General features: G+C 33.3%; 3 protein-coding genes across 6 annotated transcripts; 2 read left to right on the forward strand and 1 right to left on the reverse strand.

Moving 5' to 3' along the window:
- Positions 1–8,211: 8,211 nt before the first annotated feature.
- Positions 8,212–11,766, forward strand: LOC145088939 (Ribonuclease P protein subunit P38-like protein). Of its 3 annotated transcripts, none has more exons than XM_079027430.1 (5): positions 8,212–8,325; positions 9,293–9,388; positions 9,465–10,393; positions 10,468–11,168; positions 11,290–11,766. In XM_079027430.1, exons 3-5 carry the CDS (start codon positions 9,484–9,486, stop codon positions 11,596–11,598), a joined length of 1,920 nt encoding a protein of 639 aa, XP_078883556.1. In that variant the 5' UTR covers positions 8,212–8,325; positions 9,293–9,388; positions 9,465–9,483; the 3' UTR covers positions 11,599–11,766. The 3 variants fall into 3 exon arrangements, with proteins under 3 accessions (XP_078883556.1, XP_078883558.1, XP_078883555.1); XM_079027429.1 differs by having other exon boundaries at positions 8,216–8,973; XM_079027432.1 differs by having other exon boundaries at positions 8,213–9,388; positions 11,312–11,464.
- A 4,591-nt stretch (positions 11,767–16,357) lies between these two features.
- On the forward strand, positions 16,358–17,781 carry PTAC7 (plastid transcriptionally active7). Its single transcript, XM_079027435.1, has 4 exons — positions 16,358–16,515; positions 16,610–16,666; positions 16,743–16,796; positions 17,234–17,781. The coding sequence occupies exons 1-4, from the start codon at positions 16,453–16,455 to the stop codon at positions 17,576–17,578; spliced, it is 519 nt and encodes a 172-aa protein (XP_078883561.1). The 5' UTR covers positions 16,358–16,452; the 3' UTR covers positions 17,579–17,781.
- Positions 17,782–19,240: 1,459 nt separating this feature from the next.
- LOC145088940 (uncharacterized) lies at positions 19,241–21,770 on the reverse strand. Of its 2 annotated transcripts, none has more exons than XM_079027433.1 (7): positions 21,594–21,769; positions 21,320–21,515; positions 20,835–20,917; positions 20,645–20,745; positions 20,401–20,496; positions 19,880–20,294; positions 19,241–19,789 (listed from the first exon to the last, which is right to left on the reverse strand). In XM_079027433.1, exons 1-7 carry the CDS (start codon positions 21,685–21,687, stop codon positions 19,593–19,595), a joined length of 1,182 nt encoding a protein of 393 aa, XP_078883559.1. In that variant the 5' UTR covers positions 21,688–21,769; the 3' UTR covers positions 19,241–19,592. The 2 variants fall into 2 exon arrangements, with proteins under 2 accessions (XP_078883559.1, XP_078883560.1); XM_079027434.1 differs by having other exon boundaries at positions 19,619–19,809; positions 21,594–21,770.
- Between the last annotated feature and the right edge of the window lie 2,149 nt (positions 21,771–23,919).

A 23,919-nucleotide genomic window follows, 5' to 3' on the forward strand; every position in this document is an offset into this window, starting at 1 on the left:
TAATGGTTGATATTTAATGCTTTAACTGAAATGATTTTTAGTAATATGTTTTTGAAGTTGATCATATTGAAACTTTTATAACTGGAAATTCAAAATTTAAAATATGAGAAGTCTTTATTGAAATTAAATACATTACATTTCAACGGATGTAAGTTAATTTTGTTTGACAATTGGAAAGCTTTTATTGAAATTAAATACATTCTATTTGGGGAAGATGATGTCAACAATTTTATTTAAAAGTGGAAAACATAGAATTGAAATACAATTAAGGGCCCAAATTGTTTAAAATTATGTCATAAGGTTTCTGTTCTAATCCCCTATTATAATAAAACAGTACTTCTAACGCCACGTGGCAACTCCTCAAAACCTCTTATTCAAAGTGAAATCCCGAAACTGCCCTTGCTATTATAAATTACATAGACTTTAAATCCGACCGATTCATTGCTATTAATTAATTGACTTTCATTCTTTTTGAATAGCACATTCTATAAAATCAGGAAGAATCATCAAGAAATCAGGAAGGATATCTCCTTCAAATTTGAATTGGATAGCCTATCTATTTCATATATACTTCGAATCAATCCTAGGTGTTCTTCTTTTTCCTGCCTTACCTTATCTCATACGTACATACGCACCGCAGTTTTTTTTTTCTTTTGTTTTTTTGGTTGAACAGATGCTAAGAGCATATATGGACATTGCCATGATCTGCTTCGTTTTCTAATTCATGTACCTCCATCTCTTTTGCTCTAAACCCCAACACCCACAAAATTTGTAATTTACGCTGGCGTCAAACTCTATCTTTCCGACCCTATTTTATGTTGCAATTCCATAAAATGAAGAGTTGATATTACCACCACCACCATCGCTTTGTCTCACTACCATAGCATTAGTAACCGCCAATAACCTAAACGTTTCTAGGAGTCCTGAGGCTTTTCATTCTGCTTGGTTATCGAATCAGGTAACTCAATTACTGCTCTTGGTTGTACATTTATTTTTATTTAATTTGCTTGGTTTTTGGATTTACCTAATTTTTGGTGTTAATTATTGTTATCATTAATCAGGGAGTAAGTCATGAGGCAGTTAACTCTGCCTTCAACTAGCCACAACATATTATGGGTCGTGGTGTTGAAAGGACGTTATCCTCTCCAAATCGTTGTGTATAGCTCGAGTTTATGTTGAGGTAATCGTAAACATAATATTCCTCCCTCAATGGTTCATATTTGAGGCAATATAATTAGTTGATTGTATTTAATTCTAATGTTGTGTGTTGTTGCAGTACATATGTTTGATGAAATGCATACATGAAACCATAAGTACGAAAAACTAAAAACACTTTACTTTACATAGTTTTGGGTCTTGTAGTTTGAATATTTGATGGGTCTTCTTTATGTTCATCTTTCAGACAAACTTTCTTGCTAATTCTAAAATCTTGAACCACTTATGGTTTTCATTATGTTATTTTTTAGTTCATGTGACTTTATATTTTCAGCTTTTAGCTCATGTTCATCTTTCTAATACATACATCGTTGCCACTGATAATCTTTATTATATGATTGTGGATTTTCTTGGTGCCATTTTATACAAAGTTTGACGATTTAGAGAGTGCCATAAAGGTGTTATCTTAAATGTCTAAGAGAAATATGGGTACATGATAATTGATACATAACTCATATGTATGTCAACTGGTCTCATACCTACCCTGAGGCCAATGTTAATCGCATCAGCATTCCTAATTATATTTTCATTTTGTAAACCACTTGATGCAATGTTACAAATTAATTTGAATCAACATTTACAGTTTATTTTCAATAGTTGAGTAGTTTTTATAATCTTTACATGTCAACAAGTCGAAAGCTGCTATTAGTCAGCTCTCTGGGTGTAATTTACCATATTACAATGATACATGCTTGAAAAGATTCTTGAATCCGTAATTTGAATTAGAGAAAGAAATATAAATCATCTTCATGATGGTATTGTTCTTATCTAAATTTAAGTTTCAACCCTTTTTGTTTGTGGTACTGATAATGTTTTTCTTTCAATTGTTAGGAATAAGTTGTTAAATAGTTTTTCATGCTTTAGTAAAAATATATAATTAGTATGATTACAGTAATATAAACATGTTGTTAATGATCCTACTTTAGTATTTTTTTTCATGCACCTGCTAAAGAGAATATTTAAGTAACCAATGTTGTATAATCCATTACTTGATAGTTAAGAAAAATAAGACTCTGTTTTTTATATAAAAAGTTTATACTTATTTATTTATATGTAAAAGTAGTAGTTTGATCCGAACAATAAAAGTAATGTTTCTTATTAAATTAGTACAAATATAAACCTTGAGTAGTTTTTCGTCAGACATATTGGAAACTTATTACAACAAATAACAAATTTATACATAATTATAATCATAAAACATCTTGGAGATAAAAAGAAAAAGAAAATTTTCATGTTAAATTTGAATTTGTTTAAATACCTGCACTCTAAATTTGCATTTATTATTAGAGACAAAAAGAAATTTGATTAATTTATTTCATGTTTGTGTTATATTATCATTTTTTTAAAAGTATTATACGTGTAATTAGTTGAAATCGTTGTTGATGGAGTAGCGTTGAGATCCTTTCTAATAATAAAAAAAATAATAAGAGAAGAGTTGTTAAAGTTAACGACATATGGTTCAAAACTGAGGACCAAAATTGCAAAAAGGTTCCATTTTATACTAAACTCAGTAAAAGTAAAAACTGCATACTTCATACAATTTTTGTAATTACTCTTATTTGTTATCAACCATTAATACTTCGAAGTTTGACATGGTTTATTGGGTTTTTTTTTTTTTATATTTGACAATGGAGTACTTAAAGGCCTATCTGGATCATTTGAATGCCTTAATTTATAGTTTATGGTGACAGCTATGTGATTTATCTTGCTAAATTTAATGAGGAGTCTCTTAAACTCCATGTGGGCAATGAAGTAATTTGTGAAGTCAGTTAATTTATTTTTATATCTACGGTTCAAATGTTATATTTTGGTTTTTGAAGTTATTATAATGCCAAACCTATTTAAAATCAATGAAAATTACATTTTATTGAAGTAGTATTGAGAATGAATATGTTAAGTAGATTGCTATATACAAAGTTGGTTGGTATTTACCAAAAAAATCATGTCAAAAGGACCAAATTTGTAAAATAACAAAAAAATGAACAAGTTCTTATCACAACCTATTCTATGAAGTTGGTTGCTATTATAGATTAACATTAAAAAGTAGGTTGCTACTTATCGTAAGGTTTCATTTGATTTATTCATGTTAATTACATTACAATATTATAATTCTTCATTATTTCTAAAATTTGGTATCTTTTTATTTACACTATCAAAAGTATAATTATATTTCAATTTTTAAATTGTGGAGTTTCACGGGTTTAAACCTAGTTCATATATATATATATATATATATATATATATATATATATATATATATATTAAAGATAGCCATCTTTATGAATAGTGAAGTTGTGTGTTTTTTTTGTCAAGAATGGCCCTTGGATGTTATTTGTTTTCTAAGTGGGTGTTATTTGTTCTTTAAATGTGTTTTGGGTGTTGTTTCTTCTTTCTTTTAAATTAAACCCACGTGTTCCCCTTGTGTCATCCCGCCGTCTTATGTTTATCTCCATCCTAGATAGTTGCGCTTTGACTGGTGTTTGTTTCTTCATAGGCTTGCTTTTCTTTCAATTTTTGCCGCATCGGTCTTTTTCGTTCCCTTCCTTTTCTTCGTTCCTCTATTTGCAAGTAACATCTCCGTTTTGTGTTGGGTTTTCTTTTGTTCTTTTGGGTTTGTTTTTGTTTTTCCCGCGATGCAGTTTTTTGTTGCATTTGTACGTTTGGTTTGTTTGCAGCCATGGAAGAGTCCTTATCTATCCAACTAAAGCAATATCAATAATATTTTTTGGAAAGTTGTGTATGGAAGGGCTATGATGTTCAGTTTTGTATTCTTCTTATGAGCAAATATGAAGAGACATTGAAGATTGGTTCTCTGTAGCTTGGCTGGGCAACTTCTGGATGGCAAAGTCAGAAGTGACTTTGCAACTGTGTTTGTTTGCAGCCATGGCAGAGTCCCTATCTTCTTTGTCACCACTCCTTAATCACATATTTGAGCCTAAGGATTTTCCTGGGCAACTTCCATTTTGAGACCGCCTCTCCCTTCTTCCGCTTTCGATTCAGATCAAACATGTTTCCGGTTTTCTTTTTAGCGACTTCGCTTCTTTATTTCTCGGCAGGTACAAGCCGATCCTTCATCTAGGTATGGTTTCTATTTTGGGTTTAATGTGATTTTAATTATACATAGTAAAACTGGCAGCGAAGGTGGTTTTCAGCCAACTCCAATACCGACTGGTTTTGAAGGAGCTCCGTGTATCCGTTCTCGCATCTGGAATCAGTTCAGGTAAAGGGCTTCAATTTCTAATTTCGTTTCTTCTTACGCACCTACGTTCACATTTAGTTTTAATTTCATTTGATTTTTAGATAATCATATGAAGGAGAGCATATCGCGTTAGGTTTTGGCGCATATGTCTTGGTCCAATTCGTTTCGGTTCAATTTTATGTTGCTCAAGTTGGCATCAATATGATTTATGTCTTTATTTTATTTATCTTTTTGTAATATTTCATATGACCTGAAGTTGATCTCAAATATCTCCGTTTTATTGCTGCTTTAGGAAGATGACGAGTGTAACCTTGAGGAAGATGAAGCCCTTATAACAGAAGATGAAAGATGATACAATTGGCTGATTTCGATGTCCTTCAGTTGTCTAGGGGAAGACCTCTACCAGTTTACTTGAATGAGGATACAAATGTCGCTTTCAATAGAACAAAGTTTTTACCTGATTTGAACTTGTGGGGAGATGTTCAAGTGCATTAGTGATGTGGAGAAATGTCTTTAAAATCGTATGTTGATATGAATTATCACATTCAGGCATAACATCAAATACCTCCACCATGATGTTTGATGTTATGCTTGAATGGTGGAGGCTATAGTTTAGCATTACAGGTACATTATTTCCTATTATCTTCGATTGTTTCAGGTTTTTTAAATTAACATTTTGTGATAATTAACAATGAAAACATTGTAGTACAAAGTTCAAAAAATATTATGATGTTTGAGTCTACACTTAATTATGACATCTTTTTGATTGACTCAACAACATTGTATCCCAATAATTACCCTATTAGTTGAGGTCATCAAGTATGGGCTTATTAGAGATACTTTATTTTTTTAGTGGCAAGAAAAAGAACATGCAAGCTTTGATGTCAAGGTAAATATATTATTTTGTTAAAATCATAATATGTGAAACAAAAACTGGAATTTTTAAAAAAGTATGATAAAAGGTTCAGATCTTAATGAATGTGATTTTGGTTTTTATGGATCTTGAGGCTTTTGAATATGTTATTGGGTTTTGATTCTTTTTTTTTTTTTTGATTAAATTCCAATTCCATGGGGTCTTTTAAATCCGTGTTTAAATGGATTTGAGCATTCAAACTGGAAAGTGGTTGGAATTCAACTTCATTCTATCTTTTTTATTAAAAGACCAAAACACCATTCATTATTTGGTTGGCAGGAATTGCAGTGGAACTGAAAAATAAATTTGAATAGATTTTTAGATTTATTTATAATTATTATTTCCTTTTATTTTCAATATATTTCGTGTTGTTTACATCTCTGCAAAGTTAGGTACAAGCTACTGAATTGAATCTTAAAACTTTTTATGTCGACTCATCTATGATGTTTTCGTTATATCAGTTCTTTTACTTAATTTGAATGTGATTGATTTATAGATGACATGATGCTGAAGACCATGGTTGGGAGTTGTTGGAGGTTAACCTGATACTTTAGGTACCGACCCTTCATGATCTTTTTACCAAATTTTGTTTTGTTTTCTAATTCTCTATTCAAAATCAAAATAAATAGGAATTTCGAGAAAAAATGGTGTATGAAATCCTTTTTATGCCTTTTCTTCTCTTTTTTTAATCTTTTCTTCTCTTTTTTTAATCTTTTTGTAACTAAAGCAGCAGATACAAAAATATATATATTTTTTTATTTTTTACTTTTTTATTTTTAATTTTTTACAATTTAGGGTTTTTAAGTAAAAGTTTCACACCTTTGACAGTCAAACTGGATATGGCTTTAAAAGGATTTTAGAATAAATTCAGGTAAAAAAATTTCGATTTTAAAAACTATTATAGTGATTTTTTAAAATACTCATGTAATTTCAATTTTTGCTAGAAAAAAATTATATTAAATGTTTTCTTATGTCAAAAAATCACAGTAACATGAATATATTATCGAAAATCATAAAAAGGAAAAATATAAAATTAGACGATTTCATAAAGTCTAAACAGTTAAGAATTTAATAAAAATATTTTTAAAATAAAATGTTTATAATATTTATGTTTCCATTACACAAGTATTGGTGTCGATTAACGAAAAACTACATGTTCAAGTTCTGTTGCAGATGAAATATATAGATTACTAGGTACGTATGTAAACTTTCCAAAAAAAAACAACAACTTATGTCTCAAAAACTAAATGTTCAGGTTCTCTGCACATGTTTAAACGGGTTTCAATACCTTAAATAGCAACATGCTTTGAATTTATATGTATTCTTTCTATTTTTTGCAACTTCTTTTAATTCCTTTACCAAAAAACAAACATAAATTGTCATTTTGTACATCTTCCATTTTTTACAAACAACATAAAAAATTATCACAGCTGACCCCTGCAACGTGGGGGTTCCCCACCTAGTATATATTAAAGATGATAATTAACACATTCATAAATATTTGCCTAAAATAAAAGGATTTGATTGGGTAAGAATCAAATTAATTAATTTAAAAATATTAATTAAAATATAAGATTATAAAATTACATTTATTATTTTTTTTTGAAATGATTGACCTACATTGATTTTCTACATCCACACAATAAAAAACACATAAACCTATGATCTTTGTATATACTAGAAAATAATCGTATTAACATTAGGGCATCCACCGTCCGTTGAACTCTAAGGAGTTCAATGGATTGCCACATCACTGCGACATCAACATTTCACTTTTTATTCAATTATACTCTTTAACATCCACACCTCCATTAAACCCTATACAGTTTAATGAAATTTCACATCATCATCATTATATTTTTTAAACATAATTATAAATTTAAAAATAAAAAATATAATAGTTAAAAGAGTACAATACTTAAAAATACATTAATTAAAAATTACCAAACCTAAAGCATTTAATACCTAAATACATTAATTAAAAAAACAAAACCTAAAAATACATTAATAAAAAAAATTGACACCTATTTTATCTTGACCTCTTCACAACGGTTCATCCAAATTTGTCGTCCCTCCTCCGACATGTTACTCAGATCCATGATAGTTGAAATTAATGTGTAATGGTTAATGTAATGTTTTATCGAAATTAGTTTGTATTAAATTTGTAACAAATATATTTCTTTTTAAGTGAGTTTTTATTTTAAAATACTTCATTTGTATTATTTATTTTAAAAAATAAGACCTAAAATATATTAAATAATATAATACCTAAAATATGGTTAGCTTTATTTGTGGTTTAATTAAAAAATCTAAAAATCAAATATAAAAAAAATAAGAGAATATGATTACATATATATTTGGTTTCAAATTTAATTGAAAAATAAAGATTAATTTTATTCAACCATTCAATTATTATACAACCTTTCCATTCAACCATTCTTCATATCTTCACTCACACTCCATTCAATCTCTATTCAATCATAATTAAACTTCTATTATGGATGTCCTGATACCAACAAAACAATAGGTTAATTTGAATATAAGCTAGAAAATAATCAAATACTTAACAAAATTGACAATACATCTTACAATTAGAAAAAAATTAATGCAGACAACCGGTTAATTTGAATATAAACCAGAAAATAATTAAATATTGAACAAAATTGAAAATAAGATCTTACAATTTAGGCAAAAAAAATTAATGCATTTTTGGGATATGCAGTGGGTTAAATGTTGTACAATTTTCTGGGTGGCGCTCGTCAATTTATAATTAAGCCGTAAAAATAAATAAATAAATAAATTTCACCGTGTTTCAATCATCATGCGTGGATTCATTGGAGCAAGAGATTTAAGAGTTGGAATGTTTGCTTTGTATTCAATCGAGATTGGCAGCAGGGAGCAGCTGGGTTCCATGCCTCCTCAGCAAACTCAGATACCAAGGCCCGATCTTGATAAGTATCTCAAGAAAAAAGTCTGCTTCATGATTCATCCTACTTAGGTTCTCACCCATTTTCATATTTCAATAATCGAAATCAACAACCTATTTCATTGTTTAGCTTTTGCTCAACAAGCGTCCTGCTTTACAGGTCTTCCCCAATAAAACCCTAATCTTGGGATTAATAAAGAATCTAAGTAATCAAGAAAAAAGAAATACAAACAAAATCTTTCTTGCTGATTAAGTCTCTTTAGACTTTAAGGTCCATTAAAACCTGGTTTCTTTTTCATGGGTGTCACATCACAATGTTGGTGATGTCGAAATGACAGTGATTTCCTTCATTATTTCAACTCCATTCGGACCCAATCTAAGAAGCATTTATTATGAAAACCCCATTCTTTACAGATGAACTATGCTTCTTTTTTAATCTTGCTTTTCAATAATTGCATCATGTGGTTGTTCATAAATCGTCTTTTTCAATAACAAGATTAAGTTTTACAAGTAAACCCTGGTTGTATAATCAGAACCCATTTCCCCAAATTGCTTCTTTGTAAAGAAATAGTCAGCATGGTGTTGAGTGTGGACAAAGAGACACATCAAGTAAGCCACACTGTAAAGCCACACATTAATTCTATATGGGTCTTTCTGTTAGTAATACCTAAAGCTCGACACACATAAGTGAATTTCCATTTTTCCAAAGATGGCGTAAGTGTAAGTGTATTATATACTCATACAAATATATGTACGCTTTTTCTTTCTTTTTGGTAAATAATATGGACAAAAAAACAACTAGGATTTTAAAGCTTTTGCCTCCTGTTGGCCTAACTTGTGCCCCATTTGAGCGAAAAGTTGGGAAAAGTGGGGTTCCATGTTTCTGCCTTTACTGAAACCAAGGGAACAAATTATTTGTTCTTTTTCCCCATACTGACCACTTACAAACTTGCATTATGAATGATCTTTTTAACTGAATTGAAGTCATCCACATGTTTTAAGTCTTTAGCATCTGCTTTTGCTGATTAATATATATCAGAGTTCTGAAACTCAACCACATCATCAAGATCTTGCTGTTTTGATCTCCACCGGTTCATGTTCCAATTCAACACAGACTTGTTCATCTTTGATTCTTGTAAGTTTTGAAACTTCATCTTAGATTCTAGTAACTTTGTACAGAGACCTAACATTTAGTTTTTTTTTTTTTACAGGAGTAACCAAATCATTGCCATGAATGAGAAGGGGATCACAGGATCATGTATGATTATAGGTTTGCTTATGTGGAGAATTCAGCGAGAAGAACAAGTGAAAACCGATAAGTTTGAACTTCTAAATAAGCTCAAGAATGCAGAAACAGAGATCAAAGAGTTAAAAAGAAGGCGAGTTGAAGATGCAAAAGCCAATGAGAAAGTTGTCAGCATGTTTGCAGCACATGAGCAGCGCTGGTTAATGGAAAGAAAGAAACTTACACAGCAAATTCGAGCTCTTTTGCATGAATTAAGAGTTATCAATACAAAAACTAAAGAAAATGTATCCGGATTATGTGGTCAGCTTGAAGAAAAAGAAAAGTTGTTGGAGGAAGAAAAGGATAAGAGGAGAGAGCAAGAGGAAAGTGTAAAAAAGGCTGAGAAAATAAACGAGGAGTTGAGAGAAACATTGAAACGTGAAGCTCAAGAGCATTCGAAAGAGATTTGGAAGCATAAAAGTGCGTTTATTGAGCTTGTATCAACACAAAGACAGCTTGAAGCAGAGATGGGTAGAGCTGTTAGACAGATGGAAGCAGAAAAACAAGAAGTTAATGGAGTTCTAGAGCAAAAGGAACAGTATGTGTTGATGACACAAAAGCTGTCAATGGAACTTATCAAAACCCGCAAAGATTTGGAGCAAAAAGACAAGATTTTGTCGGCTATGCTGAGGAAATCAAAACTGGATACAGCTGAGAAGAAAATGTTACTGAAAGAGGTCAAAATGTCAAAGTCAAAGACAGTGCCCGAGTCAAGACACGAGAGATATTCACTGAGAAGTATGCTTTCTAGACACCACAAATCCAAACCGGAGCAATTAGAGTTGAAGGATGATCAATGCTCTGCTTCTCCATTTTCTCAACAATCCATCATCACAGAGGGAAGCCAAGAATTCGGTAAGACCACCTTTTATGAACATATATATTTTGTTTATAGTATCATGTATTTGACTTTGTTGAAGATGTTGCAGCAAATATTGGGCAATTGGAAGGATGGGTTCAATGTGAAACTGAGAAATACATAAGTGTTGTTGAGCAAAGGCATGAGGTTGAGGTAAATGCTTTTGCAGAACAATTGAGATTGAAAGATGAGAAATTAGAAGCTTTTCGTTGGCATTCAATGAGCATGGATATCGAGATGAAACGACTTCATTCCCATATTGAAGGACTTGATCATGATCTAACAAACCTTAAACAACAAAACCATAAACTTGAATCTTTATTGTTCAACCGTGAATCAGAATTGCATGCCTTGAAATCAGAATTACAACTCAACACTCCAAAACCCCAGAAAGAAAAAGATGAACAAGTTCCTTCCAAAGCAATGGTGCTGGCAGTTCAATCTCCAGATAAGGAATTTGAAGATAAGAAAGATTTAGTTTCTGTTGGAGAAGAATGTTCAAGGAAAAAAGATATTGTCAGTGGTGAAAACATATCATCATCATCATCATCATGGAAGATGGATCTTCATGCTCTCGGGGTGTTGTACAAGATCAAGAGGCTAAAACAACAGCTTGTCATGTTTGAGAGATTGACTGGAAAGCAAGAAAGTTGTGAAAATAGGGAATATGATGATAAAAGGAAGCTGTATAGCCTGGTGTCTGTAGTCAGTAAACAAGTTAGCAGATATCAGTCTCTCCAAGAGAAGGCTAACGATATCTGCAAGCGAATGGTGAGTGTTTTTTTTTTTTTAATTTTTTTAATTTTTTTAATTTTTTTAATTTTTTTAATTTTTTTAATTTTAAAGTTTGTTATGATTTATTATGAGTTTTGGGTAAAAATTTGTTTTACAGTATGAGAATGATGGGGATGCAGGCAGTGGAGTGAAGATGAAGAAATTGGAGCATTTTCTTGAAGAGACATTTCAGCTGCAAAGATACATAGTGGCAACAGGACAGAAGTTGATTGAGATACAGTCCAAGATTGCTTCTGGTTTTGTTGGAGGTGTGAATGATGGATTTGACATGAAGAAATTTGGTGATTGTGTACGAAGCCTTTTCAGAGAAGTCCAAAGAGGTCTTGAAGTTAGAATATCAAGAATCATAGGAGACCTTGAAGCTCCTCTTGCTTGGGATGGAATCATACATCATCCTACAACTTAACTTAACTTAACTTAACTTATATACCTCTTTCTTTAGGTTTATCTTTTTCGCATATAATCTGTTGTATAGGAACATAGCCAAATGTGTATACGAAAATAAACAAACTTTTGTCCCTTTTATTACATAAAGATTCCAGCAGCATGCAGCTTGCCCTTGCTGAGTTGGCAATTAGGTGTCTGTGTCTCATCACATTACGTGAAACTTGACCCTTCTCTTCTCTTTCTCACACACCTACCATTCATTTCTTTGTTTTACTGGTATCAGGAATTCAGTGAAAGGATCACAGTTGTCAAAATGTTGGGAATGATTTAACTAAAACCAAGTCATTCAAGTTAGATTAATTTGACCATGGTTCCTTCTTCTTGAGAAAATCTTGCTGGGTTCATCAAAGTCCTATTGCATTGTGTGTTCCAGAAAGAAGCAGAGCATTATTGGCATTATGTTGCTGGTAGGACCACCATTTGATGTCTGGTGATGAATCATTATATCTTCATTCTTTTCTTCGATTCTGATTTAGAAGGGGAGGATATGGGATAAACAGATAAAGCTAGCTAGAAGCACGCCATTTTTAATCTACCTACTAATCAAAAATAAAATCATACTGGTATCATAAGAAAAATATTTTATAAAAAGGAACATGCATTCTTAGAATGTTGGTGGTAGTTTTCTACTTTGATGATTCAACTAGTAATTGTACCCAAATAGCTATCACATGTACCAAGAATTGGTTATAGAATTGCAAATCATAAAAAATATAGCTAAGTTAATTAGTGATTCTAATTAAAGTTCTCAAGCAAAGATAATCCATTCATTTGAAGTCATGAGCCGTTTGTTTTTAATGATGGAACCATCAGTTTTAGCCTTTAGGGTACACGAGGGTCATCAAAAAGTGCATTTTTCTCAAATTTCACTTAATTCATCTATTAAATATACCAAATACAGTACAATATTTTCAGATGTTTGATAATTACTAATGAGATGCATTGAAAAGGGGTTATTTATCGCAAGCACGGTCTCTAGCATGGTTAGAATCACATATAAGATTTTAACGAGAAACTGATGTGTACCTTGGCGCTCACAAAACCTGCAACTCTTCCATACCATATAGTCATAGCTGCCTAACCAAAACTATGCATATTATTTCAACACGAAAATCAAGCCCGTGTTTGTGTTAATCGCAGTGTACACCCCCAATGATTTCGCTAAATGCTTAACAATCACATGTCGGGTCTAGTTATATCCAAAAGCCTTGAACGTTAGCCAACAAACATCTAATTGACATGTCTACTAAAATTGTGTCAACGTGATTTGAAAAACAAAAGTAAATTGCTTGTTTCATAAAATATATTGCTAGGATTGATGAATAATGAAAGAAAAAAAAATACAAGATGTTGTAATAAAAAAAACGGAGAGAACTCGAGAAGTTTTTATTTGTGATTAACCAATGAATATTCATCAATTGACGAGTTATGAAAAAAAATGGTTTTTGCCATTTTATGTGTTGTAAATCATAATAGATAGAAACAAGAAATTGACAGTTAATATTGAAAATTATATGTAAATCTAATTATTATTATTATTAGTTATCAAGTTTCGTCACAAACCAGATCGATGTTTAACGATTATATATGATTATAAGAAAGGTAGAATGAACGTTATCGAGCAAAATTAAAGGATGAAATAGTAATATAAACCAACCTCGAGTTGTTGATATTCGACTTGTAAAACGAATGCACGATCCTGTCCTTAATGTTTTTTACATTGCTCTAAAACTGTAATCTTTTGTAACATTCCAGTTTCAGGGTGTTTTTGATTTCAGGTTAGTGGATTGTAATTTGATCGAATAAAGGTGGGCTTCAAGGGAATAGAGATTAGACCATATTTGATGTTGATAATGTTGGTTAAATGATTTAAACCATTGAATTGTGCTTTGGAGCCAAAGGGTAAAATGATAAAAATGATACTTCAGACCTCTTGCATGAATTAATGAATTTAGTTCTATATGTTTTAAGTCAAAAGTAACTAGAGAGAATTATGGAGCTTGTTAATACGTTCACGTGCATATAGAAATAACTGAAAACAAAGTTGAACCGATGAAGTTATGACTGTTTGAAGCTGAAATAAAAATTGGGTAAACCTCATCACCATGGCATGGTGAGAAGTTCACCACGACATGGTGGGCTGTACAATCCAAGCTCATTAAATTAGAGTTTGGTTTGTATTTAAAGGCTTCAACCGCATGTTTTAGGTCATTTTACAGCCTCCATTGCATTAAGAACCCCTGTTTTTTTTAGCAAACCATAGCATCCCTTCATAGATTAAGCTCATCTTCTCTCATCTCATCCATATTCTTAAGTTTTTATGGCTTTTGGGTGTTGTATTTTTCAAAGACTTGGTTTTGAAGCTTTATAATTGAAGCGATCAACCTTATCTACCTTCTAGACCCTTGTGAGTTGCAAAGATCCTTGCTTTATTGTGTTTCATCATTAGATTTATGAGTATTTGGTATTTTGGTCCATTTTAATGAGTTTTGGTCCCTTTGTGATGTGTCCCATGGAGTTTGAAGAACTCCATGATTTTTGGTTAATGTTTAACGTTCAAATATAGTGATTTGGTGGAGTAAAGAGTGTATGCAAGAACTCTTCTTACTCCATAAAAATAGAAAGTGGATTTTAGACATTTCTTAGCTTAGGGTTGTAGATATTGGAAATTTGTGGCATCATTATGGATAAAGTTGGAAACTTTATCCATTTAGGCATTATGTTGATTCAGATTTGAAAGTTGGAGGCTTGGACTTAATGGATTAAGTCGAGAAAGATGCATTCTTAGAATCTTTGAGACTTAAAGTTTAGATATTTGTTGTTTGGACCATCCTAATGGATAAAGTTGGAAACTTTATCCATTGTGAAGCTATTAAGTACCATATATGGAAAGTTGGAAGCTTGGACTTAAGGGTTAAGTGCTTAACCGATTAAGCTGTTTTGGGCTCTAGCCACGGCATGGTGGCATGTTGAAACATGAGTATTTCATATTTTAGCCCGTAGCCACCACGACCCGACCATGGTGTTGGTTACAATACGATGCTCGACCATTGACTTTGACAATTGACCATTGCCATTTCACCGGTTTGACTTTTGGTCAAACTTGGGTAGGATTGAGTAATTGACTAAGGACTAGTCTCAGTTTGGCCTTAGGTGGATTTTGTTAGCTGCTATGTTGCTGATGGTTGTTGTTGAGCTTATGCTGGTTAGCTCAGGCGAGTTTTCTCAGTATACCTTGTGGCTTGTACTACAATATGGATCATCTGTATGTTAGGATGTTGGTATGTTGTAGTGATTTGTTAGATAAGTAGATTTGTTAATATTTGTCTGTAACGGTGTGTATGGTTATTGTATGTGTCTACATATTGTGGACAGGTTGAGGGCGGCTCATTTGTGTGCTGAAGGAAAAGATACCTGGACGATTCAGTTGATATTGTAGGCCTAAAGGGAGATGTCCAACCAAATGTTGTATGCTCAAGGAGAGGTCCAACTAATTGTTATAGACTCAGGTGGTGGTCCAACTTTGTGTTGTAGGCCTTATGTGCATGCATTGTATGTGTATTTTTGTGTGAGGTATTTCATGGAACTCACTAAGTTTTGGCTTACAGTTATGGATTAAATGTTTTTCAGGTACATTATCAGTTCGTAGGAAGGCAAAGACGTGGCTGTACACCCATCAACAGTTTAATTATATGAGATTCCGCAATACTTTTCCTTATTGGGCGCTAATATGGCCATGCGTTGAACTCCTTTTCATGACCCTTTAGAAGATAAACCATTAATCTTCTTTTGAGGCCGCACCACATCTAGATCATATAGGTAAAGTTTTACAACATCTTTGTTGCTTAGATGTCTCCAAAACTTTGTTAAGAGCCTTAACTCAACCTCGTTCTCGGTAATGACGTACTATCGTACTTACATGGATCTATTTATTGTTAATGATAGTACCTCCTATCATCAGTGACTTCGTTGTTACCATTTAATTGAAAATTAGGAAAACTAATGTCAATTCGGGTTTCCATCACTAAACGATTCTACTTTTATTTTCATGATGAGTCTAGGAAGATGAGCAACAACAAACGAGATATGAACCCTTGATGTGTCTATGGGCGGAGCAAAGAGATAGAGGAGGGAACGACGATGAGTGGTGTGAGGGTGGCCGAATTTTCAATGAAGAGATTGTATGGTGTCTTAGTTCACCCAGGGGGCATGGTTCTCGAATAGAGATAAAATCGAGGGAGAATTGCAGATTAGAGAGAATAGAAAAAGAGAAAGGAAGAGAGTGAATGAAACATACGATCGTCGACATCGATGACAAAGACATTGAAAGAAAGGAAGAAGATGTGAATATACCTAATATGATCTTTTAAAATCATATGATGATATCTACACGGACAAGTGCAATACATGTCATTTTAGCCACATTAAACCGATTGGTGTACCAAGGAACCGCACCTTGCGGTGGGTTACGTGGCACCGCGTTGGGTTGGCCGAGCCACCATGCTAGAAGAACTTCTGGCACCTTGTGTTTAGTGTTTCTTGTTGCTTCTTGTGCATAAGAGTGTGTACCTTGTGCCATTAAAATATATAAAATTAATTGAAATGAGTAAATGACCTTATAAAACCAATGACAAAAAATAGTTAAATTTATCATTAACCATAAAAAATGGTGTAAAAAGAGTGGAGGAAAGTTTTTCTGATCTCCCGATTAAACCCTTGAATATTCGTCGATATGATAGCAGGGTTTTTGCCATTTCCTGAGCTATAAAAACGAAACCCATGAAGATAAGAGTTTGAGCTCCAACATTTAGACATGGCAATGGCAATAGCGACGAAGTCCTTTGGATTCACTGACCTCCAGTCACTATATTCATCTGTAAATAATCCATGGTCTTATCTTAACTTATTCAAGATCTGCGATTATTCATCATCATAACTTTTACAAAATCCTCAATAATATCTTTCTGCAGAAACTCGAGTTGAGTCAAGCTCATACACGGCGTTCCAACCTTTCTATCCAATCCAAGGTCATAGATAGTTATCAATTGTTTCCTTGTTTATAAGTGTATTTCAGTATCTAATTTGATATTTTTCATTTTCTAGGGCGCACCGGACGGAGGCGGTGGGCGTCGGCGGATATGGAGGAGAAGAAAATTGGTACCAACCTACTTAACTTGTGGCTCTACATTGTATGTATTTTAGGATTTGAGATTCCGGGAGGTTCATTGTTATCTGTTGATGTGAAAGTTGTCCAATCATAAATCACACAATTATGACCGTAAGATTGTTTTGGATAGTATTTAGCTAATTTTTCCTGAGATCTGCCTAGGATCGGTAAGTTCTTCCCTCCCTCAGTTCCAAAAAAAAAAAAAAAAGATTAATAAGCATTCCCGATACAGTTTTTTCTTAATTTATAGCTGCGGTAAGCTTTGAGTTTAGTAAAATGTGAGGTTTCAAGTGTTTGATGGGTGGGTTGGGTATGTATGTGAGTTGAGGATGAACAAGTTACTTTTTGTTTGTGTATTCATGGTCTAAAACTGTTTGAGTGAAGTCTGGTTTTATTGATGATGTTATGAGTAATTTTGTAAATGCAGACGAAAAAAGATGAAATGATTCGATACGCACAGGAAAGAACCCCGTTTGTGGAAGAGCAGGTGAGGGACATATGGGAGACTGGGAAGCTGGTGGGGTATGACATAGAGAGGCTGAAGCTGTGGGAGGATAATGTGTTTGTTTTTGTGAGGAATTTGGCTGCTGAGGCGAATGAGTTGGTGGAAAACAACAAAGACGAATATGGAGGGAAAAAGAAAGCAATACTTCATGCAATCAGCAATAGAATGAATGAGATGGGGTTTTACAGACCAGAAGCCTATATGCGAACCGACCCCTTCAAGCATATCACAAAAGCAGATACCGACACCCATCAACAGGATGACTAGTTACTCTACTTGGATTTGGATTTGGATTTGTAATATTTTTTTTTATGTTTTAGTTCTGGGAGGATTATATAACCACTAAACTAAAACGACCCACCAAAATATAGCATATCACCCATGACCCACCCATCTTGTAAAATGGATTTTGCCAAGTTACTTTATGAATGTACCTTAGGTTTCATTTGCTATTTATTCATTTTACCAAACACTGGGTATTTGTGAAATTACTTTCTGACAATTCCACCTTTTTTTTTTTTTTTTATACTAATAAAATAATTTAGGGTAACTTGTTATCTTGTATCCTGCCTCCATTGTCAATTTGTCATTGTCTTCTACATAACTCCATGCCTCCTACAGAAACACAAGGAAAAGTTAAGAAAAATTATTTGTTATTTTCCACATACCGACTGGTTACAAGCTTGCATTATGAATAATGTTCTTTTTTTTTTTTAACTGAATTGAAGTCATCCACATGTACATGTTTCAAGTCATTAGCACCTGCTTTTGCTTTTGATTTATATATATATCAAATTTCTCAAACTCAACCACATCATCAACTTCTTGCTGTTTTGATTTTCACCGACACAGAATTCTTCATCTTTGATTCTTGTAAGTTTTGAAACTTCATCTTTGATTCTTGTAACTTTGTATGGAGACCTAACATTTTTTCTTTCTTTATAGGACAGGATCAAACAAATCCTTGGCCTTGCAATTAGATTCCAAAGAAGAGCAGTTTTTTCTCAACAATGGGAATTCCTTTTTCTCAACATTCATTTTGTTTACCTGTGAAACTTTAATGGACAATTACAAGTGAGTGAAACTGAGAAATACATAACTACTGTTGTTGAGCTTGAGGTGCATGAATGCTTTTGATTTGCACAACAATTGGAAGCTTTCATTGGCATGGATATTGAGTTGAAACGATATAATTCTCATATTAAAGGGACTTGGTCATAGTTTAACAAACAAATCTCAAACAACAAAACCATACACTTGAAGCTTTATTGCTGGAGCTGGAGTTGCATGCCTTGAAAGTGTGAATGGAATCACAAGTACGACTCACAGTTTCCCAATCCCGGAAAGAAAAAGATAAAGAAGTTCCTTCAAAAGTTCAAAGGAATTTGGAGATAAGAAAGATGTAATTTCTGTTGGAGAATAATGTTCAAGGAAAATAGATATTGCCAATGGTGAAAACATATCATCATCTTCATGCACTCGGGGTGTTGTAACTTGTACAAGATGAAGAGACTAAAACAACAGCTTGTCATGTTTGAGAGATTGACTGGAAAGCAAGAAAGATGTGAAAATAGCGAATATGATGATAAAAAAGTCTCTCAAAGAGAAGGGTAATGATATTTGCAAGCGAATGGTGAGGTTTTGGTTTTCGGGTGTATCAACTAAACTTCTTTTATAATTATTTATTGCTTCTTTTTTTAACAGAGGAGAGCCCACAAACCCAAACTCCAAAGGCAGCATCCAGCCAATATTTTATTTAGTTATGTTATGTTACTGCCACCACCTCTGCTGATTGGTGATGATGTAAGCAGTGGAGCATTTTTTTCAAGGGACATTCCAGTTGCAAGGATACGTACATCTTTCATATTTTTTAGTCTTTTGGCATATATATTGTAGTGCTTAATCTGATTTAGGAACACATAGGAAAAATGAGCAGCAAAATCCCTTTATATTAATTAGATACAACTTTTTACATTGTATGGCTGAAAGTACATCATCACATAGGTGATATGGATTCAGAATATTCCAATGGCATATTGCTAAAACTGCTCCATTTGGAATATTATGTTACAGCTTACAGGTAAGGTAATATTCTCTTTACTGTTCATAAATCAACTTAAGGAGATGTTTTGTGTGTGGCCATATATGCAGATTCAGCCTCCAGTTCAGACGAGTCTCTTATGCAGCAGCAGGTATAAATATGTTCAATCTTGTTTCTTGTAATCTCAATTAGGTTTCATTCCAGAGTTTCAAGTGTCAATATATTTTCCATCAAATCAAATCATGTGAGGGCTGAGCCTACCCTGATTGGCTTTAGACATCCCAAAACTCTTGCTCTTTTTATGTACTCAAGTACCACCAAAAATAAGCCCAATATATACAAAATCATAATTCTCATCTTTTCTGCAAGTGCAATCCCAGAATTGCTGCTTTCTGTCTCTGAATTTAATCTGCTGCTAGATGATGATGTCCAACAGTCTGAGAATAAAAACAACAGTCTATTCTTCATATTCATTAATTAATTATCTTTTGAAAGACGATAGCCTGCCTAACTGTAGTAATACTTACTAGAGGTAGAGGTGTTTGGGGATAAATTAGTCCAGTCAAATGGGCTTGTCTTGGTTTCTGATGCTCTGATCAAATCCAGTAGAGCTTCATTCACCTCTTTACTCCTCTCATGACTCACAAGATGACCTCCCGGAAGCTCTACCATTTTTGCAAGTGGATAAAGTTTGTTTGCAAGCCTTTTTGCATGAGATATTTGAGCAATCACATCACACCTCCCATGAATGACTGATATCAAGAAGCCATTGTTGCCAATCACTTCAACTTCTTTTTTAGAAACTCTGTGTGTCCAGCAGGCATTGACCTGCCCATCAAACCCATGATTTGACTGCATCCCAGTTGCTGATATCCCTTCCACATATCCCTGATATAATACCTGTCTTCTTGTTTTAACTCCAATGTGTTGTTCAAGATATTCCTGCATAGATACATGGGGTGAGCTTCAAACTGTATTATGGATAATGGATAATGGATAATATAAACATCATCATCATATGATATGGTATAAAAGAATGAAACCTAACCTGTGTGTAATGAGTGTCCAGATCAACAGCTGCCCTTTGCTCTGGAGTTTTGGCCATCAAGAAACGCATTGCAATGGATAAGGTTTGACGATCAAACTGCATCAACCATTTTCACCATATTAGTAGATGATGATATCAATAATCAATTAAATTATTTTATAAAAAGAGAAGAAAAGGTGATCTAAGAAGGAGTGGCATGAATCAATCTATTACTAGTAGTGTAGTCAGTAGTGTGTGTGTGTACCTTGGGGAAACATTCATAGCCTCCACCGGTTACATTTAGCAAAGCCAAGGACAGAACCCTATCTGGGAAAACAGCAGCCACTTTGCAAGCTATCATACCACCTATATTGTATTTGTATGTATCAATGTATCAATTATAATTAAATAAGTATACTGAAACAAAATATAAGTATAAGAAATTTATGACTCACCCATTGAATGCCCAAATACATGAGCTTTCTTCCAACCTAAATGCTCCATTACAGATATTGCATCTGCGGCCATGATTTTAGTTCTGCGCTCAACATTCAACATTCAACATTCAACATTCAACATTATCCATATGCTGTTTGGTTGGAACTTGGAAGTATTTCTGCTACTTTAAGTTGTAATTTGTTTGAAAATATTTATTATTGAAAAAGATAAATAGATGATGAAATATATACCACGAGACGAGTACAAGTTAGTGAGTTATAATTTGTTTGACTGAAATTTGATTCTTTATTATTTACTCTTAAAATAATTAATATCGCCTGGAACCAAAAAGTGTAAAAGTTGGTGTTTCCCTTTTTTTTTTTTTTTTTCTTCTGCGAGTTCAATTACGCCATGAACCCCCAATGTTATGCACCAAAAGTTCACACAAATAAGACATAAAATTCTGATGATTTTTGACTGAAATGACAACAGGCTTACGTACGTGTATTCGGATTTGTGTTTAGGTATGGAGCTTCGACCCATTCCTCGATTATCAAAAACACAAATTTCTATCCCATTCCCATTCCCATTGCACACACCGTCTTCGGAGCTCCGATTATCATCAATATCATTCGCCCGCGTCGTCCCAACCAGCCCCTCGATTTGTGGCTTCCATGAATCGTGTGTCCCAGCCAATCCTGACACGAAATTCAACCACGTAAATCGAAGAAGATCATAATTTATTCAGGGAAACACTAATAGTAATATATAGATACCTATGATCATGAGAACTTTAACTGGTCCGCCGCCGTAGGTTCTGTAGAAAATCTTGATACCATTGTTGGTAGTTCCGACGTTGCAGTACGGCATCGTTTCTCACCAGTATTTTCAGAGAGAGGAGAGGGAAGGTGGGTGTTGTCTGAGCTGTAGTTTATTTTTGTAGAAAATAACGAAAATAAATAAATAGATAGATATGTTCATTTTAAAGAAATGGGAAGGAGGGAGGAATTTCCCTTTCAAAATGAGGATAAAATAGCGGACACGACGACACGTAACCAGGTAAGATGGTCAGCAGTGGCAGCTTGGTCAAAATACACAGTCAACCCGCGTGTCCAACCTTTGTATCACATTTCAATTTCTATTTTTTATTTCAAAATTAAGACAAATACTATAAGTTATATTAATTTATTTTTAAAAAATGCATTTATATAAATCTTTTTAAAATAATAAAAAAGAAGTCAAACGACCACTTGATTGGTTTTATTTTATTTTATTTTATTTTAGCACCTTTTGTAGTCAAATACACCCATCTCAAAACAAACAAATAAAGGCACCTACATATATTATACTGTATTAATTAATTGAGTATATAAAATATTCATCAACAATGAATGAGCAAATAGATATAAGTTGTGGATAAAATAGTATTACCGTATGAAAATTTTACATAAACTTAAGTTGAAATTTCTATAAGAAATAATCTAAAAGGGCCAAGTTGAAAATAATTCGATTTTATGTAAGATATGGATATTAAAATTGTGGCCAAGATTCATCACTATCACATAAGATAAATGCACTACAAGCACATGCGATTCTGGCCTCACGAGTTAAAGGTTGCATATGCGAACTGCAGAACCGGAAGAGTTTTTGGAGTCATAGACTCATAGTTGATGGCGACCTTTATGAATCGGCCAAGTTAAAAAATAATGGACAAGTGTTCAAATAAGAGTCGACGACCTTTAGCTATATTCTTGCCGTTGTGACACGTGTGTCATCCCGATGTCTAGCATAACTGTCACATTGCATAACTAACATATATTAATAATCTAGTTCAAGCGTTTTACTAAGTTTAAGGTCGAAGGGAATGGCTCACTAGCCAAGCTCGCCTCCAACTCGTTACAAGACCCCAACATCACCCTGTAGGACGTAACCCTCATTAGATGACTCGTTAGAATGACCTCGCTACCTGGTTAACAAGAGGAAAGAGAAAGATGTTAAAGAGAAAAAGGCTCGTATTGGTCCATTTCCTTTTGTTTTGTTTTTTTTTTTAAATCAAAGGATTATGATTGGTTGTTTTTCATTTGTTGTTTGTTTCTTCAGAATTCAAGTGTAAATGAAACTAGATGGCAGGTAAAAACATGATGTGACAATATGCTAAAGATGTTACCACTCCATATATCTTAATACTCCCCCTTAATTAAACTAGGCTTGGATTACGCCCAATCTAGCCTTCATCTTTACAAATCTCCAACCTAGCTTTAAAACTTTAGCGAACAGTTTGATCATTTGATTTGCAAAAGTTGACTTCAACTTCTTCACGTGGTATGTACTAACTACCAAATGAAGTGATATTTGATCCTTATATGCTTGCATGCTACCACTCCATATAGTCTAATACTCCCCCTTAATTAAACTAGACTTGGATTACGCCCAATCTAGCTTTCATCTTTACAAATTTCCAACCTAGCTTTAAAACTTTAGTGAGTTGTTTGATCACTTGATTTGCAAAAGTTGACTTCAACTTCTTCACATGGTATGTACTAACTCCCAAATGAAGTGATATTTGATCCTTATATGCTTTCTTTTCCAGTGTACACTGAGTTATTAGTGCTATTTATGATTTATTGTCATAACAACTTATTGTTGGTTCATTTTGAGGGAACTTTAATTCTTCAACTACCACTTTTTGTTTCTTAGATTGCCATGAAATCACACCTAAACCCAAACTAAATACATAACCAGAAACCGCTTTTGCTATCGTTGATATCCCCCCCACCCAACATAGGCATTGTCACAATAAACCATTAACTTCGGATTTGCAACCTTCTAATATGTAATACAAGGGCAGACGCAGGATTTCGTAGTAGGTGTTGCCGGTGACACATTTTTTTTACGTAGTGACACAATAGTAGAAAAAACGAGAAATTAAAAATAGTTTACATTGCGTCCGAAAAAATAAGGGTTGCCGGTGCCACTATGGGCACCATAGTGGAACCGCCTTTGTGTAATACCATAATCGAATGTTCCTTTAATATATCGCCAAGACCCTTTTTCCAGTCGATCTCCTAATGACTTTGCTCGGGTGATTCCATGAATCTGCTC

Source organism: Lactuca serriola, chromosome 2 (assembly GCF_051521515.1).
Source record: "Lactuca serriola cultivar US96UC23 chromosome 2, Lser_US96UC23_V15, whole genome shotgun sequence".
Taxonomy (NCBI): Eukaryota; Viridiplantae; Streptophyta; class Magnoliopsida; order Asterales; family Asteraceae; genus Lactuca; species Lactuca serriola.

Coding starts and splice junctions, on each gene's coding strand:
- LOC145088939 (XM_079027430.1), top strand. CDS start 9,484: ATGAATGAGAAGGGGATCACAGGATCATGTATGATTATAGGTTTGCTT. Junction 10,394..10,467: donor AGAGGGAAGCCAAGAATTCG/GTAAGACCACCT, acceptor AAGATGTTGCAG/CAAATATTGGGCAATTGGAA. Junction 11,169..11,289: donor ACGATATCTGCAAGCGAATG/GTGAGTGTTTTT, acceptor TTTGTTTTACAG/TATGAGAATGATGGGGATGC.
- PTAC7 (XM_079027435.1), top strand. CDS start 16,453: ATGGCAATGGCAATAGCGACGAAGTCCTTTGGATTCACTGACCTCCAG. Junction 16,516..16,609: donor TCCAGTCACTATATTCATCT/GTAAATAATCCA, acceptor ATCTTTCTGCAG/AAACTCGAGTTGAGTCAAGC. Junction 16,667..16,742: donor ACCTTTCTATCCAATCCAAG/GTCATAGATAGT, acceptor TTCATTTTCTAG/GGCGCACCGGACGGAGGCGG.
- LOC145088940 (XM_079027433.1), bottom strand. CDS start 21,687: ATGCCGTACTGCAACGTCGGAACTACCAACAATGGTATCAAGATTTTC. Junction 21,516..21,593: donor TAAAGTTCTCATGATCATAG/GTATCTATATAT, acceptor ATTTCGTGTCAG/GATTGGCTGGGACACACGAT. Junction 19,790..19,879: donor CCCAAACACCTCTACCTCTA/GTAAGTATTACT, acceptor TTTTATTCTCAG/ACTGTTGGACATCATCATCT.